At 45.3% G+C, this 16,715-nt stretch overlaps 1 protein-coding gene across 2 annotated transcripts in view; it reads right to left on the reverse strand.

Moving 5' to 3' along the window:
* Positions 1-1,568: 1,568 nt before the first annotated feature.
* Positions 1,569-16,715, reverse strand: part of SMIM14 (small integral membrane protein 14) — a 42,913-nt gene continuing 27,766 nt past the window's right edge. For both annotated transcript variants that reach the window (XM_088482991.1, XM_088482992.1), the window contains exons 4-5: positions 3,790-3,938; positions 1,569-2,153 (exon numbers count right to left, since the gene is read on the reverse strand). In XM_088482991.1, the coding sequence (XP_088339117.1) occupies positions 2,115-2,153; positions 3,790-3,938 (188 nt within the window). In that variant the 3' untranslated portion in view covers positions 1,569-2,114. The remainder of the gene's footprint in view (positions 2,154-3,789; positions 3,939-16,715) is intronic.

The raw sequence follows: 16,715 nt of genomic DNA on the forward strand, positions 1-16,715 counted from the left end.
GCCGTCAGACATGTTTGTTAAATGTTTGATATAAACAATTTGTTCAAACAACAGTTTTTGTCCATTTTCCGGCGTTTGGGAGCAAATTGCTGATTGTCATTTGCTTTCATCCCTTACCAGATTTTCATTCCAACCAATCAACTAGTTGGATGCAAGTTGGTCTCGTGTGTGGCCAGCTTTAGGGTAATGTCACACGTACTGCGTACACACACACGCTGCAGTGTCCCTCTCACAATCAGCCCCTAAATGCTACTGGTGTGTGCGCGAGTGTATGTATTGTATAGGATAAATCACGTTTATTGCATAATCCTATTTATGTTACCGAAAGGAGCTTCCATTTATGTCCTTGTGGATTGGTATTATAATAACCCAAAAAGTCACACAGGTGCACAAAGGATTATAGACTGGCACAATGATTGCACAGAGTGGGATGGTCCCTGTAAAACCTTCAAGTAATTATCGCTATGTTCCTGTTCTATGCTCCATACAGTCTAATAAACCAAACAGAACAAAATGTATCTGCACCGTTAACCAATAACTATTGATTACAATCAATGACTTAATCAGAGAATATTAGCGGGCTGTGCAACTGACCTGCCCACCTTTCCCATGCATTTCCTTTCTTATCTTAGCCAATATAATCTCAAAAATACAAAAGCTTTTACAAACGTTTGACCCTTTCCTCTGACTATGCAGTAATAAATCTCAAATAAAACTAATGATTTACAGGTATATTACAATATAATAGGAAGAACAGGGAAAGGAGGCGTATTTAATAAAGCTGTGATAACTATGATTGCAGGATCTAGATAAACGAAAATTTCTTACTGAGCCACATGACAGGATGTAGTCAACACTATAATAAAAAGAAAGTATTTGTCATATCTTATAGTTGATTTTAGGATGGATTACGGACCTCCTATTCCTCTTTGCCAATACTAACAAATGGGTAGCAAAAAACAATTGTTTAACCAGTCCATGAAACTGGGTGAATGGTATGATGTTCATAAAGGAAAAGGAATGCAAAAGGAATATCAATTATCACAACATGATAAAACATTCCAAAGACAATGAATGCAAATGTTTAGAACATTTAATTCTTCCAGTTGCGCTGCCACTGTTGGAAATGCCTCTGAGTTTCTGTGATGTTGTAGAAGCAGTGTCTTCAGCAGTGGGCCATCTTCTTGTGGCACATACAGTACTGACCACTGTGCCTTAGAACATTTAAGCATGCTTAGTAGGTTGTCCAACAGCCTGGCACTTTAGCCCATGGTATTTACGCAAGATTATCGGAACTATTGGATACAGTAGTTTCTAGGTCTAATATTTTCAAGATCATCCAAGGTATGGTGTAGTAACCAAGATTCACATATGAACAGAAAGGAAGAGACATTTGATTACAGAATAAACATAATTTGTAAACTATAGTCCACCACACATGTCTGAATGTGAACCGTTTCCACCAAAAGTGTCGCAAATAAAATCCATATTTGTATTAAGTGTCAAAGGTCCCTCAACCAAAAATCTGTAATTATTGAAACAACATTTAGGAAAATAAAAATTATGTAAAAAAAAAATAATATATATATATAATAATTCTATGGCACAAATTGGTTGTCGTGCGATTACTATGAAATATGATCTTTTTATTGTGGTAATGACTGAAGGAATGTTTCTTTATACCCGATTGTATGAGACTCACATTGAGGTGTCAGGTTCACATTACAATAAACATCTGCAGATCCGATCTTAGTACCAAGCAAATGTATGACAAAATACATTATCTTATGTGTCTGAAGACTTACATTATAAGGCTGAAAGTCCAGACACAGGTATTAGTGAAAAGGAAATGTACAGTACAGTGTTGTCTCCTGCCTAGATCTGCAAGCAAGGAACATTAGTATGGCAGGATTGAGCGGAACCAAGAAGGTGATCCGACACAGAGACCCTACATCACTGGCACATCTCAGGATCTGGATCTCGGGGATGCCGTTCAGGTGTTGATCATCATCGGTGGAAAAGAGAGAAAGGATAATCGTCAATTTTAGAGTAGTCTGTCCATTCTGTATTCATTTGGTCGTGCAAAATTGTAGTAGGTTTAAGATCCTGGGAGGCTAATCTACTGGAGGGGCTGGTGGTTCATGGCCTGGATCCTACAAATAAAATAGGACAATTAATTGATGTCTTTCTCTTCACATACACTAAGGCCCTAATTTATAGCTGCCCCTAAGTGCATTTGTGAATGGTAAAAGATGTGTCTTGGTGCAACATGCGTTCAACCTACACCTGTATTTAGAGCTGCAGGTGTCTGCCAATTTCGGCAGCTTGTTAAACTGCGTACACACACAACGATGTTAGTAACCAACGATTTTAGTAAACGATTTTCGTTCAGATTTTCCCTTGAAAAAGTGAACGAAAATCGTTCACTAAAAATCGTTGGTTACTAAACTAATGAACGATTTTCAAAAACGATTAACATTTTTTTAATTATGCATACAGTGAATGGAAATCGTTCAACGTTTATTCTGCACAACAGGAACGATTTTCTGAACGAAAATAGTTTGTTGGACAGTCAGAATGGACGATGAACTACAAACGTGAACGCACATGAATGATTATCGTTCAGCTTAAAAAGATGAACGATTTTACAAACGATTTAACGATAACGACATCGTTATAGTTAAATTGTTCAAAAAAATCGGTGTGTACGCACCTTTACAGTTAGACCAGGGGAGTTAATGTGCAAGTGCAGTAACGTTAGGGCGTGCAGACAAGTTAAGCATGGCTAAATGCTTCTCGTTTAATACATTAACTTTGACACTTACATGTTGCACCCACAACACTTATCAAATTATGGGCCTGATTCGGAGTCAGGCGCTATGCCGATATAATCACGCAAATGGGCGATGTTTTTCCTACTGTGCATGCGTTTGAGCCGCACCACACATGCGTCCCGGGTTTTGTATGCAGAGAGATGCAGAACAAAATGTAGACACCCTTTGGTGCAGAAATGTGTGGGGTGTTCCGGGACAGTGACTGGGAGGTAACGGTTGGAAATACCTCGGAGTGGTCGCGTCTTATGGGAGTGTCGCAGGTGTGTCGGTGATAGCAGTAGCGTCCAGAGATGCTCAGCCATTCACAGAAGGCTGGAGCAAATATCGATGGACGCACCAGATGGTAATGCAGTGTCTACAGACGCTGCGAGTGGGCGTCTCAGTCCTTGCACATTCAGACACACAACTGTACGCCAGGGAAGGACTTTTGTAGCTGCATTAGCATAAAGTTGCAGACGCCACTGCGGAAGAAGACGCAATGATGGCCGCCACTGCATCCGACTCAGAATCAGGCCCTACGTGACAATGTGTTACACAACGCATCATGCGGTTCATCTTCCAGACAGATAATGGATAGTAAATTAGTTACAATGAAAGTAGAAATAAAATTAAAAATCTTTATTACAACAAGATCAAAGATGTTACGAAATACTGCACCCGCTACATCCCAGCGGATTCCTGTGACGCGCACATACTAGCCTTAATCTTCCGGCAAGAGACTACTTGGTAGCGTGCAATTTGCGCCATTGTGCTTCCAGAACAGGGCAAAAAGGAACAGACAACCCTTTAGCATTTTGCTGGAAAAAGGGAAACGTGGATGTGCGTCACTGGCGCTAGGCAGGAACAGCGATGTATGCGACAACGCAACTGCTGCCATAGTCTGCTACATGCTGTATCACAGATAGCATATGGACAGGAATTAGTGGCATTAAATCCAGACCAATGTAACACTCACATTGTGTGGACTGGCAGGTTTTCCAGTTGCCCTGGATCTCCGGAGACTTCTGGGTCTAAGCAGGTATAACATGAAACCGATGACGAGCCAGGCCATGGCGATCATTGCAATGCTAACTCCACCATCACCGGAGGAATTGGGTCCCGGCACTGGGGAGGAAAAGAAACCAGTACAAGAGATGTAGCCACAATTCCCAAGTCTTATAACCCGTAGATTTTTGTTTTATTAAGCCAGGTCTTGTAACTAACATTAATTGACCATGTATGACAGGGTAGAAAACAACTGGAAGACAATAGAGACAGACAGATGATGCCACTCATGTGTGACAAAAATGTTGGTGATGCAGCTCTTCCCCCGTTAACTCCTCCCCACCTGAAGTGATTGACAGGCTGCAGGGAGCCAGATTATCTCAGTGTCCCCAGGAAAGGTGCTGACATCTCTCTCTGAGAGAGCAGCCGGTCACATGACACTGAGGAACAGATTGCAGTCACAGAGCCTAAGCGATAGACGCTTCAATTAGGAAGGGTTCCAGTCAGGCAGCAAGAAGTAATCAGTCCTCCCCCTGTTATCAGAGGCTTTCCTTACTGTTAGTATTAGGCACCATGAACATCCGCAATAACTACAGCAGAACATAATAGTCTTGGCCTTAAGGAAGTGAACTGTATCTATAACGGGTGCAGTGTGTGCCGGCCCCCTGGGTTCAGGGGGGCCCCACACCGCACACCCTGCACCCATATTTTTTTAACTTACCTGTCCGTGGGCCCGCGTCGGATCTCAGTGCTGCCCAGAACACGGGAAAATGGCCGCCACGGCCATTTTTCCGGTGTTCTGCGCATGCGCAGTAGACTCTGGGCACACTCTAGTGCCTGGAGTCTACGAATGCTCCAGTGGATGGCCGGCTGCGTCAGTCGGCTGCCGGCCACCGGGGGGAGAGGAGGGGGCCCTGCACGGGGAGTGCACACGGGCCCCCTCCTCTGTTAAGACACCCCTGACTGTATATTATTCTCCAGAGGGACTATACACTATAACTAGAACTCTATTATAAGTAAATTTGGAAGCCCATCCCATACAGATTGTGGCAGCAGCTTCTCTGATAAGGAACCAGAGGGATAAGTCCCATACCCTAACAGCAGCAATAGCAATAAGCCTGAGCTTGGGAAGCTAGTAGTACAGCTCTCACTCTATGTAGATGCCGAAATCCGCTATTTAGTGCACTTTGCCCTCAGGACTCGGATACCTGGAGGTGCACACTTATAGTCAGGAAAAAAAAAAAAACTCAACAAACCAGAACTTTTCTCCATATTTTTAACCCAGGTCAGACTTTCCTAATAATCTGAACAAGTTAGATATATGGGCCATATATTGAAAAGTGTCTAGGTTATTGTTATTGTTATTTTGTGAACACACTTATATAAGGAATAGACATGGTGATCAGAATTTTATGAAATAATACAGATAAGCTGAATTTAATTTGTATGATAAATCTCCTTGTTAAGGAATTAAAGGTCAATTTACTGGTTTGAAAAGATATTTATAATAATTTCATAACCAGAAGATTCCAGAATAGATATATCTGTAATTGCAAACAAAATAGCTAATGTCTAGTCTCCAATCCTTCAAGCGTTCCCTGAAAACTCACCTCTTCAGACAAGCTTATCAGATTCCAGAACCACCCACATAACATATGTCTAATTACATCCCCTTTCACAGTTCACACATAGGGCCTGATTCAGACCCACTCGCGAGCGGCTGTCCGCTCGCAAGTGGGTCGATGTTAGGCACTGAGCATGCGCACGACGGAGGGAGCTCCGTCGTGCGCATGCGCCAGACGCGACGAGCGAAGGAAAGTCCTTCGCTCGTTGTGTCCGATCAAAGGGGGCGTGCTGTCAATGTTGATTGACAGCACGCCCCCTTTGGTGGGCGTGCCGGGGGCGTGCCTCCCTGACGGGGGCGTTCCCACGGGAACGCCTCCCGTCAGAAGCCGGCCCACTGACATCACTAGTGATGTCAGTGGGAGTGATTTTGGCTCTGATAGAGCCAAAATCACTCCGGAGCTTGCGGTTGAAAACCTCAACCGCAGGCTCCGGCTCGCAATTTCAATGGTCGCGATGGTCTCGACCATCGCGGCCATCACAAAGCACGCTCGTATAGCCTGTGGGTGGTGACCCACAGCTATACGAGCGTCCAGGAGGACGCTCCATGAAAATGGAGCCCGGCCCTCATTCAGAGCGTGCGCTCTGCTCAGAGCGTACGGCTCTGAATGAGGGCCATTGTCTTTCTTTCACATCCTCCTGACATTTGGCCGACATTCCTGTGTGACTGGATCATGCAGCCCACCAAGAAACTCTGCAGTCTGGCTGGGCCAAATTGCAATATATAGCACCTATCCTTGTATATCAACGCCTATTTCCCTATAGATTGTAAGCTTCCTACCTATATATCTGTCTGTTATTACCCAGTTTTGTTCTATTAATATTCCAATTGTAAAGCACAACGGAGTATGCTGTGCTATATAAGAAACTGTTAATAAATAAATGCAATGCCTGTACTCTAGTGTAATAGATAGCAATTATAATGTTTTGGACTTAATGAGTTTTATTGGCATTGAACTGTGTATATAATTTAATTGTTATTAGTATAACTGAGAAGACTATCTCTTATACCCCTTCTACACCGGAGCTAAAACCCAGGTTTTTGAAGGGTTAACCCGGGCAGCTCCCTGGTGTAAAAGGGGAGAGGGTTGGATCGCCGGGTCGAGTGACCCGGCAATCCAACCCAGGTTAATAGCAGGGTTTAACATGGGTGTAGCCCGTGAAACTCTGCTATGAGAACAGCGCACTCCGGGTCACGATGACCTGGAGTGCGCTGCTAGCCGGCCGATTGGTCCGGCTTCAGTGGCGCTTGGAGATGACGTCATCTCCAAGCGACCACTTTCACTCCGCAAAAGCTGGGTCTATGCAGACCCGACTGTGGTGTGAGCGGCGATGACTCGGGAATATCCCGAGTCGGCGCCGGCAAAATACCGGGTCTGATCCGGATAGGAACTTTGTTCCGGGTCAGACCCGGAATTTAGGTGGAAAAGGGGTATAAGCCTACAGTGCAGCAATTGGTGTTTAATAAAACCTTGTATTGTGCGAGAAAGTTGTCAGTTAGTGAGCTGGGGAATGGGGATACTTGCCTCTCTGCCATAAAGTAAAAGAAATCTGTGAACATCCCATGACCATACGCAAAACACCAACCTGCTTTTGATCTGGCAAAAGGTAGGAAAAGCCTTTAATGAAAATTTAGGGTGCTACAAGTATATTACTAACGAGAGATCCAACCTGGGAGCAGGTGCATTTTCATTTAAAGAAAACTGTATTACTAAACAAACACAGAGTGGAGGAGTTTAATAGCCAGACTTTAAAGTAGGGGTGTGCACCGGCCACTTTTCGTGTTTTGTGTTTTGGTTTTGGATCTGGATCTTTCTTCGTGTTTTGGATCTGGATTGGTTTTGCCAAAACCACCCTTCCGTGTTTTGGGTTCTGGGTTTTGTGTTTTGGATCTGTATTTTTTTGAAAAAAAGCATAAAAACAGCTAAAATCACAGAATTTGTAGGTTTTTCTGCTCCTATGCTATTATTAACCTCAATAACCTTAATTTCCACTCATTTCCAGTCTATTCTGAACACCTCACACCTCACAATAGTGTTTTTATGTCCAAAAGGTTGCACCGAGGTAGCTGGATGACTATGCTAAGCGACACGAGTGGGCGGCACAAACACGTGACCCATCTAGGAGTGACACTGCAGTGGCAGGCAGGATGGCAGTTAGAAAAACTAGGCCCCAAACTGTACATAATGCAAAGAAAAAAAGAGGTGCAAGATGGAATTGTCCTTGGGCCCTCCCACCCACCCTTATGTTGTATAAACAGGACATGCACACTTTAACAAATCAATCATTTCAGCGCCAGGGTCTGCCACACAACTGTGGCTGAAATGATTGGTTCGTTTGGGCCCCCACAAAACAAGCTGGCAATTAATGTGTCCCTGCACAAACTGGCTCTACGGAGGCAAGATGTCATCCTCATCCTCCTCATCCACCGATTCCTCACCCTCTTCAGTGTGTACATCCTCATCCTCACAAAGTATTAACTCGTCCCCACTTGAATCCACCACCACAGGTCCCTCTGTACCTTCTGGAGGCTGGTCTCCCTGGAAGAGCTGATAATTCATTTTGATGAACATCATCTTCTCCACATTCTGTGGAAGCAACCTCCTACGCCTTTCGCTGACAAGGTTCCCGGCTGCACTAAACACTCTTTCGGAGTACACACTGGAGGGGGGGCAACTCAGGTAAAATAGAGCCAGTTTGTACAGGGGCCTCCAAATTGCCTCTTTTTCCTGCCAGTACAGGTATGGACTGTCTGACATGCCTACTTGGATGCTGTCACCGATGTAATCCTCCACCATTCTGTCAATGGTGACAGTATCATATGCAGTGACAGTAGACATGTCAGAAATTGTTGCCAGGTCCTTCAGTCCGGACCAGATGTCCAAACTTGGTCCTGCCTGCCCTGCATCACCGCCAGCGGGTTGCTTAGGATACCTAAGTTTTTTCCTGGCAGCCCCAGTTGCGGGAGAAAATGAAGAAGGAGCCGTTGACGTGTCACGTTCCGCTTCAGCTGACAGTGTGTTCACCAGCAGGTCTTTGCACCTCTGCAGGCTTGTGTCGGCCGGAAAGAGAGACACCACATAGGCTTTAAACCTAGGATCGAGCACGGTGGCCAAAATGTAGTGGTCTGATTTCAACAGATTGACCACCCTGGAATCCTGGCAAAGCGAATGAAGGGCTTCATCCACAAGTCCCACATGCCGAGCGGAATCGCTCCGTCTTAGCTCCTCCTTCACTTTCTCCAGCTGCTTCTGCAAAAGCCTGATGAGGGGAATGACCTGACTCAAGCTGGCAGTGTCTGAACTGACTTCACGTGTGGCAAGTTCGAAGGGCTGAAGAACCTTGCACAACACGGAAATCATTCTCCACTGCGCTTGAGTCAGGTGCATACCCCCTCCTTTGCCTATGTCATAGGTGGATGTATAGGCTTGTATGGCCTTTTGCTGCTCCTCCATCCTCTGAAGCATATAGAGGGTTGAGTTCCACCGCGTCACAACCTCTTGCTTCAGGTGATGGCGGGGCAGGTTCAAGAGTGTTTGCTGGCGCTCCAGTCTTCGGCACGCAGTCGCTGAATGGCGAAAGTGGCCAGAAATTTTTCGGGCCACCCAAAGCGTCTCCTGCACGCCCCTGTCGCTTTTCAGAAAATTCTGCACCACCAAGTTTATTGTGTGAGCAAAACATGGGACGTGCTGGAATTTGCCCAGATGTAATGCCCGCACAATATTGGTGGCGTTGTCAGATATCACAAATCCCCAGGAGAGTCTAAGTGGGGTAAGCCACTGGGCGATGATTTCCCTCAGTTTCTCTAAGAGGTTGTCGGCGGTGTGCCTCTTACTGAAACCGGTGATACACAGCGTAGCCTGCCTTGTAACGAGCTGGCGTTTCTGAGATGCTGCTACTGGTGACGCTGCTGCTGTTGCTGCGTAAGGTGATACATCTACCCAGTGGGCTGTCACAGTCATATAGTCCTTAGTCTGCCCTGTTCCACTTGTCCACATGTCCGTGGTTAAGTGGACATTGTGTACAACGGCATTTTTCAGGACACTGAGGACACTTTTTCTGACGTTTCTGTACAGTCTCGGTATCGCCTGCCTAGTGAAGTGGAATCTAGACGGGATTTGGAACCGGGGACACACTACCTCCATCAATTGTCTAAATCCCACTGCACTAATGGCGGATACCGGACGCACGTCTAACACCAACATAGCAGTCAAGGCCTCAGTTATACGTTTTGCTTCAGGATGACTGCTGTCGTACTTCATCCTCCTCGCTAAGGACTGTTGGAGGGTCAATTGTTTAGTAAAAGTAGTGGTGTTCCTACTTCCTCTCTGGGATGATGAACGACTCCCAGCAGCAGCAGCAACAGCAGCAGCGGCAGCAGTAGGCGTAGCAATGCAGGATCCTCCGGAGGAATCCCGGATAGGAGAGTCAGTCATGCCAGTGATATGGCCTGCAGGACTACTTCCGATCCTGACTAAGGAGGAAATTGACGAGGAGGGAGTTGACGGTGTGGTTTGCAGGCGCTTGGATACAACAGGACAACGGGATTTAGGTGTCCCTGGACTGCTTACGGTCTGAGCCAAAGTTTCTGAACTTGACAGTAACTTTTTATGAACGCGCTGCAGGTGCCGTATAAGGGAGGATGTTCCTAGGTGGTTGACGTCCCTACCCCTACTTATTTCACCTTTACATATGGTACATATGGCAAGACAGTTGTTGTCCGGATTTGGATAGAAATATTGCCAGACCAAAGAGGTGGAATGTTTGGTCTTCTGCCCAGGCATGACCGTGATGGGCTTTTTCATCCCACGGACAACAACTGTCTCCCCCGGAGCCTGATTTAAACAAACCACATCACCATCAGAATCCTCCTCGCCAACTTCCTCCTCAGCGCCAGCTACACCAGTATCCTCATCCTGTTGTACTTCAACAGTGACATCTTCAATTTGCATATCAGCAAGTGGACTGTGGGTGCTCCTTTCAGCACTTGCAGGGGGCGTGCAAATGGTGGAAAGAGCCACCTCTTCCCGTCCAGTGCTGGGAAGGTCAGGCATCGCAACCACCACCACACTTGGACTCTCTTTGGGGATTTGTGATATCTTCTTAGAAAGCACAGTTCTTCGCTGTGCTTTTGCCAGCTTAACTCTTTTGATTTTTTTAGTGGGAGGAGTGCTTCCATCGTCATGTGAAGCTGAACCACTAGTCATGAACATACTAGGGATCGACCTTAGCCGTTCCTTGCCACTCCGTGTCGTAAATGGCATATTGGCAAGTTTACGTTTCTCTTCAGCTGATTTAAATGTCTTTTTCAAGGTCATTTTCCTGAACTTTGCCATTTGGGATTGTATGTGCCCTCTACTATGACATTGGGCATCGGCCTTGGCAGACGACGTTGATGGCATGTTATCGTCTATGTCATGACTAGTGGCAGCAGCTTCAGCACTAGGAGGAAGTGGTTCTTGATCTTTCTCTATTTTATTTTTATCGGAGAAAGTTTGGTCCTCCATTTATGTTATATCGATTTGATATATACGTGCGGCTAAACACAGAAAATAAATTTTTTTTTGGTTCGGACTGGAGTGTACTTTGTGGGTTACAGCACCCTTTAACGGTCAAGCCAGCCGGCCCTTTACTTATGACACAGGCGCACTCTTGGCACTACTTTGTTGATGCACGTGCGGCTACTGCGCACACAATTCACAAACACAGAAAATAATTTTTTTTTGGTTTGGACTGGAGTGTACTTTGGGGGTTACAGCACCCTTTAACGGTCAAGCCAGCCGGCCCTTTACTTATGACACAGGCGCACGCTTGGCACTACTTTGTTGATGCACGTGCGGCTACTGCGCACACAATTCACAAACACAGAAAATAATTTTTTTTTGGTTTGGACTGGAGTGTACTTTCGGGGGTTACAGCACCCTTTAACGGTCAAGCCAGCCGGCCCTTTACTTATGACACAGGCGCACGCTTGGCACTACTTTGTTGATGCACGTGCGGCTACTGCGCACACAATTCACAAACACAGAAAATAATTTTTTTTTAGGTTTGGACTGGAGTGTACTTTCGGGGGTTACAGCACCCTTAACGGTCAAGCCAGCCGGCCCTTTACTTATGACACAGGCGCACGCTTGGCACTACTTTGTTGATGCACGTGCGGCTACTGCGCACACAATTCACAAACACAGAAAATAATTTTTTTTTTGGTTTGGACTGGAGTGTACTTTCGGGAGTTACAGCACCCTTAACGGTCAAGCCAGCCGGCCCTTTACTTATGACACAGGCGCACGCTTGGCACTACTTTGTTGATGCACGTGCGGCTACTGCGCACACAATTCACAAACACAGAAAATAATTTTTTTTGGTTTGGACTGGAGTGTACTTTCGGGGGTTACAGCACCCTTTAACGGTCAAGCCAGCCGGCCCTTTACTTATGACACAGGCGCACGCTTGGCACTACTTTGTTGATGCACGTGCGGCTACTGCGCACACAATTCACAAACACAGAAAATAATTTTTTTTTAGGTTTGGACTGGAGTGTACTTTCGGGGGTTACAGCACCCTTAACGGTCAAGCCAGCCGGCCCTTTACTTATGACACAGGCGCACGCTTGGCACTACTTTGTTGATGCACGTGCGGCTACTGCGCACACAATTCACAAACACAGAAAATAATTTTTTTTTTGGTTTGGACTGGAGTGTACTTTCGGGGGTTACAGCACCCTTAACGGTCAAGCCAGCCGGCCCTTTACTTATGACACAGGCGCACGCTTGGCACTACTTTGTTGATGCACGTGCGGCTACTGCGCACACAATTCACAAACACAGAAAATAATTTTTTTTTTGGTTTGGACTGGAGTGTACTTTCGGGAGTTACAGCACCCTTAACGGTCAAGCCAGCCGGCCCTTTACTTATGACACAGGCGCACGCTTGGCACTACTTTGTTGATGCACGTGCGGCTACTGCGCACACAATTCACAAACACAGAAAATAATTTTTTTTTGGTTTGGACTGGAGTGTACTTTCAGGGGTTACAGCACCCTTTAACGGTCAAGCCAGCCGGCCCTTTACTTATGACACAGGCGCACGCTTGGCACTACTTTGTTGATGCACGTGCGGCTACTGCGCACACAATTCACAAACACAGAAAATAATTTTTTTTTGGTTTGGACTGGAGTGTACTTTCGGGGGTTACAGCACCCTTTAACGGTCAAGCCAGCCGGCCCTTTACTTATGACACAGGCGCACGCTTGGCACTACTTTGTTGATGCACGTGCGGCTACTGCGCACACAATTCACAAACACAGAAAATAATTTTTTTTTAGGTTTGGACTGGAGTGTACTTTCGGGGGTTACAGCACCCTTAACGGTCAAGCCAGCCGGCCCTTTACTTATGACACAGGCGCACGCTTGGCACTACTTTGTTGATGCACGTGCGGCTACTGCGCACACAATTCACAAACACAGAAAATAATTTTTTTTTTGGTTTGGACTGGAGTGTACTTTCGGGGGTTACAGCACCCTTAACGGTCAAGCCAGCCGGCCCTTTACTTATGACACAGGCGCACGCTTGGCACTACTTTGTTGATGCACGTGCGGCTACTGCGCACACAATTCACAAACACAGAAAATATATTATTTTTTTAGCACTTGGGGGGAGCACCCCTGATGGACAGAGCACCCCCTGGACAACACTACAGCACCCCTTTAGGACTGGGACACTGCACAGGACTTTGGAACTGACTGCACAACACAGTCCAGCCAGCCCCTATGGACTTTGAAGTAGTGGACACAGCCCCTATTAACAACAGCAGCACAGCACAACACAGCCAGCCCCTATGGACTTTGAAGTAGTGGACAACAGCAGCACTACACTACACTACACTACACAGCACTAACTCCCACCCTCCCTCTTCACTGTCCACAGCCGAGTGAGAAAATGGCGCCGACGCGGGTACCTTATATAGGATCCAAAACCCGCGAGACTCGGAAGGCGGGATGATGACGTTTTGCCTCGATGTCAGATCCGAGTCAGGCGGGAAAAGTCGAGCCTGACTCGGATCGGACTCGGATCGGGGGGGCTCGGGGGGGGTTCGGATTTCAGAAATCCGAACCCGCTCACCCCTACTTTAAAGTAATCTGTATTACTTACCTAGGGGTATATTTACCAAAGGGTGGGTTTTTAGAAGTGGAGATGTTGCACATAGCAACCAATCAGATTCTAGCTATTATCTTCTATAAGGCGCTAGATAAATGTTAAGTACATCGCCATTTCTAAAAAGCCGCACTTTAGTAAATATACCCCCTAGTGTACAGGAGGCCTGTCTAGGATGGAAAATCTAGAACATTAATGTCATTTTATAAATGTAGATTTTCAGAAGTCATTTTTCACATCTGTTCCACTCTAAAAACATGGCAATATTTTATTATTTTGATATTTTTAAACAGTTTAATAAAGCTTTGACTATTCTACTAATCTGAATATTTTAGTTTTATCTTAGCCAATCAACATATATTAAAGCACAGATATGACAGATTAGTAAAATGTGCCGGTCCGTGAGGCTACATACGAGTTGGCACTAACATTCTGTGGTCAATTCAATTAGACCCGCCCTGCGAGAGTAAATGTGCCTATGTGCCATGTCGGCCGGATCCCGGCGAGTCTGAATCATTTAATAAGCAAAACCTGTTTGGTTTTGCCTTTTGAATTACTGCCCCTTTAAAACATCAGACTCGCCGATGCCTGCATTGCACAGGCTATTACATTTACCACTTGGACTTTGATATTATGGTAAAGGATATCCAACAAACATACTGTACAGTATATGGAACTGTGGGTTACTTAATAGCCCGGTGCACAAAGGAAGACATGGAGGAAGACATGGCAGAGACACACAAGTCTTGGAAAACAAAAAGTACTATTACATGTAAGTTCCAGATGTTTGCATCCCTTTATACAGGAACAATGTTGGTGGGGGAAGGGGAGTGTTAACCCTTTATTCTGCTTCTTAAAATGCAAAGACGGTGATATCATGAACAGTTACAAAACGGTGTACTAATCCCTATTGTTTTATGTGTACAGCATGAATAGGCATAGTCTAATTGTAGTGCACAAGGAATCAAAGTAACTTTTCTTTATTTTAAAAGACTTCTTTACATTGTTTTTACAATTTTAGCTAAATAAAACATTACAATGTGTGAAAAAGGAATGAAAAGCTGTTTAAAAAACTTAAAGTGAGCGGGTGTATGGATTACTTCTGCAGAAGTTATTAACGCATCCATTCACCGGTCATGGTACCTTTGTTCCTTTTGCAGTCTATATATTAGCGCATTTAGTCATATTGCGCATGTTTGCCACCACTGAAGTTATAATGCCTTTTCCCAGAATTTCCTCAGAACTCTTATCATAGACTTCCTGGGTGCATGGTAGCACAACACCAATTATTCTACCACCCGATCTAGAGCCTTATGTTCGGCAAGAGTACATTTCTGAAACCATACGACAATCCTGTGGGTCAGGGACGTAACAAGGTCCTCACTCACACAAGCCTATCTTAATCGTCCTACAAAAAAATAAGGTGTTGCTGCGCCTTCTTCACCAAAACTAGACCATATCAAGGTATCCGAAATAAAAATCCACAAGAATTTGAAGGACTCCACTTGCTCAATGATCAGTCCATCTAGACAAACAAATTGGGCATAGAGTTTGCATTTGATAACTCCATTTACAGTAGTCTGGGGTCACTGTCTAGCTCGGTGACTGATTCCTATTGTATATATTTATCACTGAGTATTCTTCCCTGGATAGTACATCAGAGTTAGATTATATCTGGGTGCACTCACCCAAGTTTACATACTGATTAATTCAGTAACTGATCCACATCTCCAAGATATCACCTATACTAGATAAATACACATTCATTCATAGAACACACACACACACACACACACACACACACACACACACACACACACACACACACACACACACACACACACACACACACACACACACACACACCTATTAATCTGCTTTTCTCTAAAGAATGAGTCCTGTGTTCATCTCTTGTCTATTTGTTTACTTACTGTAGATGTGTTCTTAACATCCATCCCTATGGGGAGTGCTTTACACATTGATGATGCGATAAGCTATCTCTGGGATTCCCTTAGTAGAAACCAACAGACATTTCAAGGAGTCTATGAATGCACTGTCTAATGCCAACATTTACATATGACTGATCCCTCGCCTCAGATATGTCTGTAAAGACTCATGCACACTAGTCCAGGGGTAGCCAACCTCGGTCCTCGAGAGCTACTAACAGTTCACGTTTTCCAGACTACCTAGCTGGTGCATAGGTGTATTCATTACTCAGAAACACATTTGAAAAGATCCACAGATGGAGTTATTATACTTGTGATTCTGTGAGGAGACCAGGAAAACATGCACTGTTGGTAGCTCTCGAGGACCAGGGTTGGCTACTCCTGCACTAGTCGATGTGTGTGATGAGCGATATTTGACACGGCGGGCCTAGACATCGGTAAGTGTATACACACTTGCCGATGTCGGCAATTGGCAGCATGGCATCGTTAACGTTATCCCCAGATTGAGCTGCATGTTCAGCCGACTGGGGATATCATTACCGACCCGCGAGAGCACGCATCGTCAAGTACACACTTGACGATATACTGCTGAACGATATAGTTATCGTCCATAAATATCGTCTATTGTGTACGTGGCTTAACTATTCAGGATTCTCACCCCCCACCACCACTAAAATCCACACAGACACTATTGGGGCCAGGGCTTGGTCACATGTAAATGTTTGTATTAGATACATTGAGAGACTTCCTGAAAGGTCTTATTGGAATCTACTAGAGATCCCAGAGATAGCTTACTAGAGCTGAATGAATGTGTAACACACTCCCCAATAGAAATGGATGTTAGGAACACATCTAATGGAATGAATAGACAATAGAAAGTCAGAGGATGAACACAGGACACATTCTATATAGAAAAGCAGCCTTCGGAGAATGGATGCAGCTTATCCGTTTGTGAGATAGGTAGGAGAATACCATAACAAAACTTAGGTTTTTAATTAGAAGTGCACTACAATTGGACCAGTGGTTCCCAAACTCAGGGCCTGATTCAGACCCGGTCGCGAGCGCTGAGCGCTTGCAACCGGGTCGATGTTTGCCCTCTGGTCATGCGCATGACAGAGCCGGCTCCGTCGTGCGCGAGACCCGGCTAGCGACGGGTGCTCCGTCGCTCCGGGT

Source organism: Taudactylus pleione, unplaced genomic scaffold, assembly GCF_031769625.1.
Source record: "Taudactylus pleione unplaced genomic scaffold, aTauple2 ptg000302l, whole genome shotgun sequence".
Classification (NCBI taxonomy): Eukaryota; Metazoa; Chordata; class Amphibia; order Anura; family Myobatrachidae; genus Taudactylus; species Taudactylus pleione.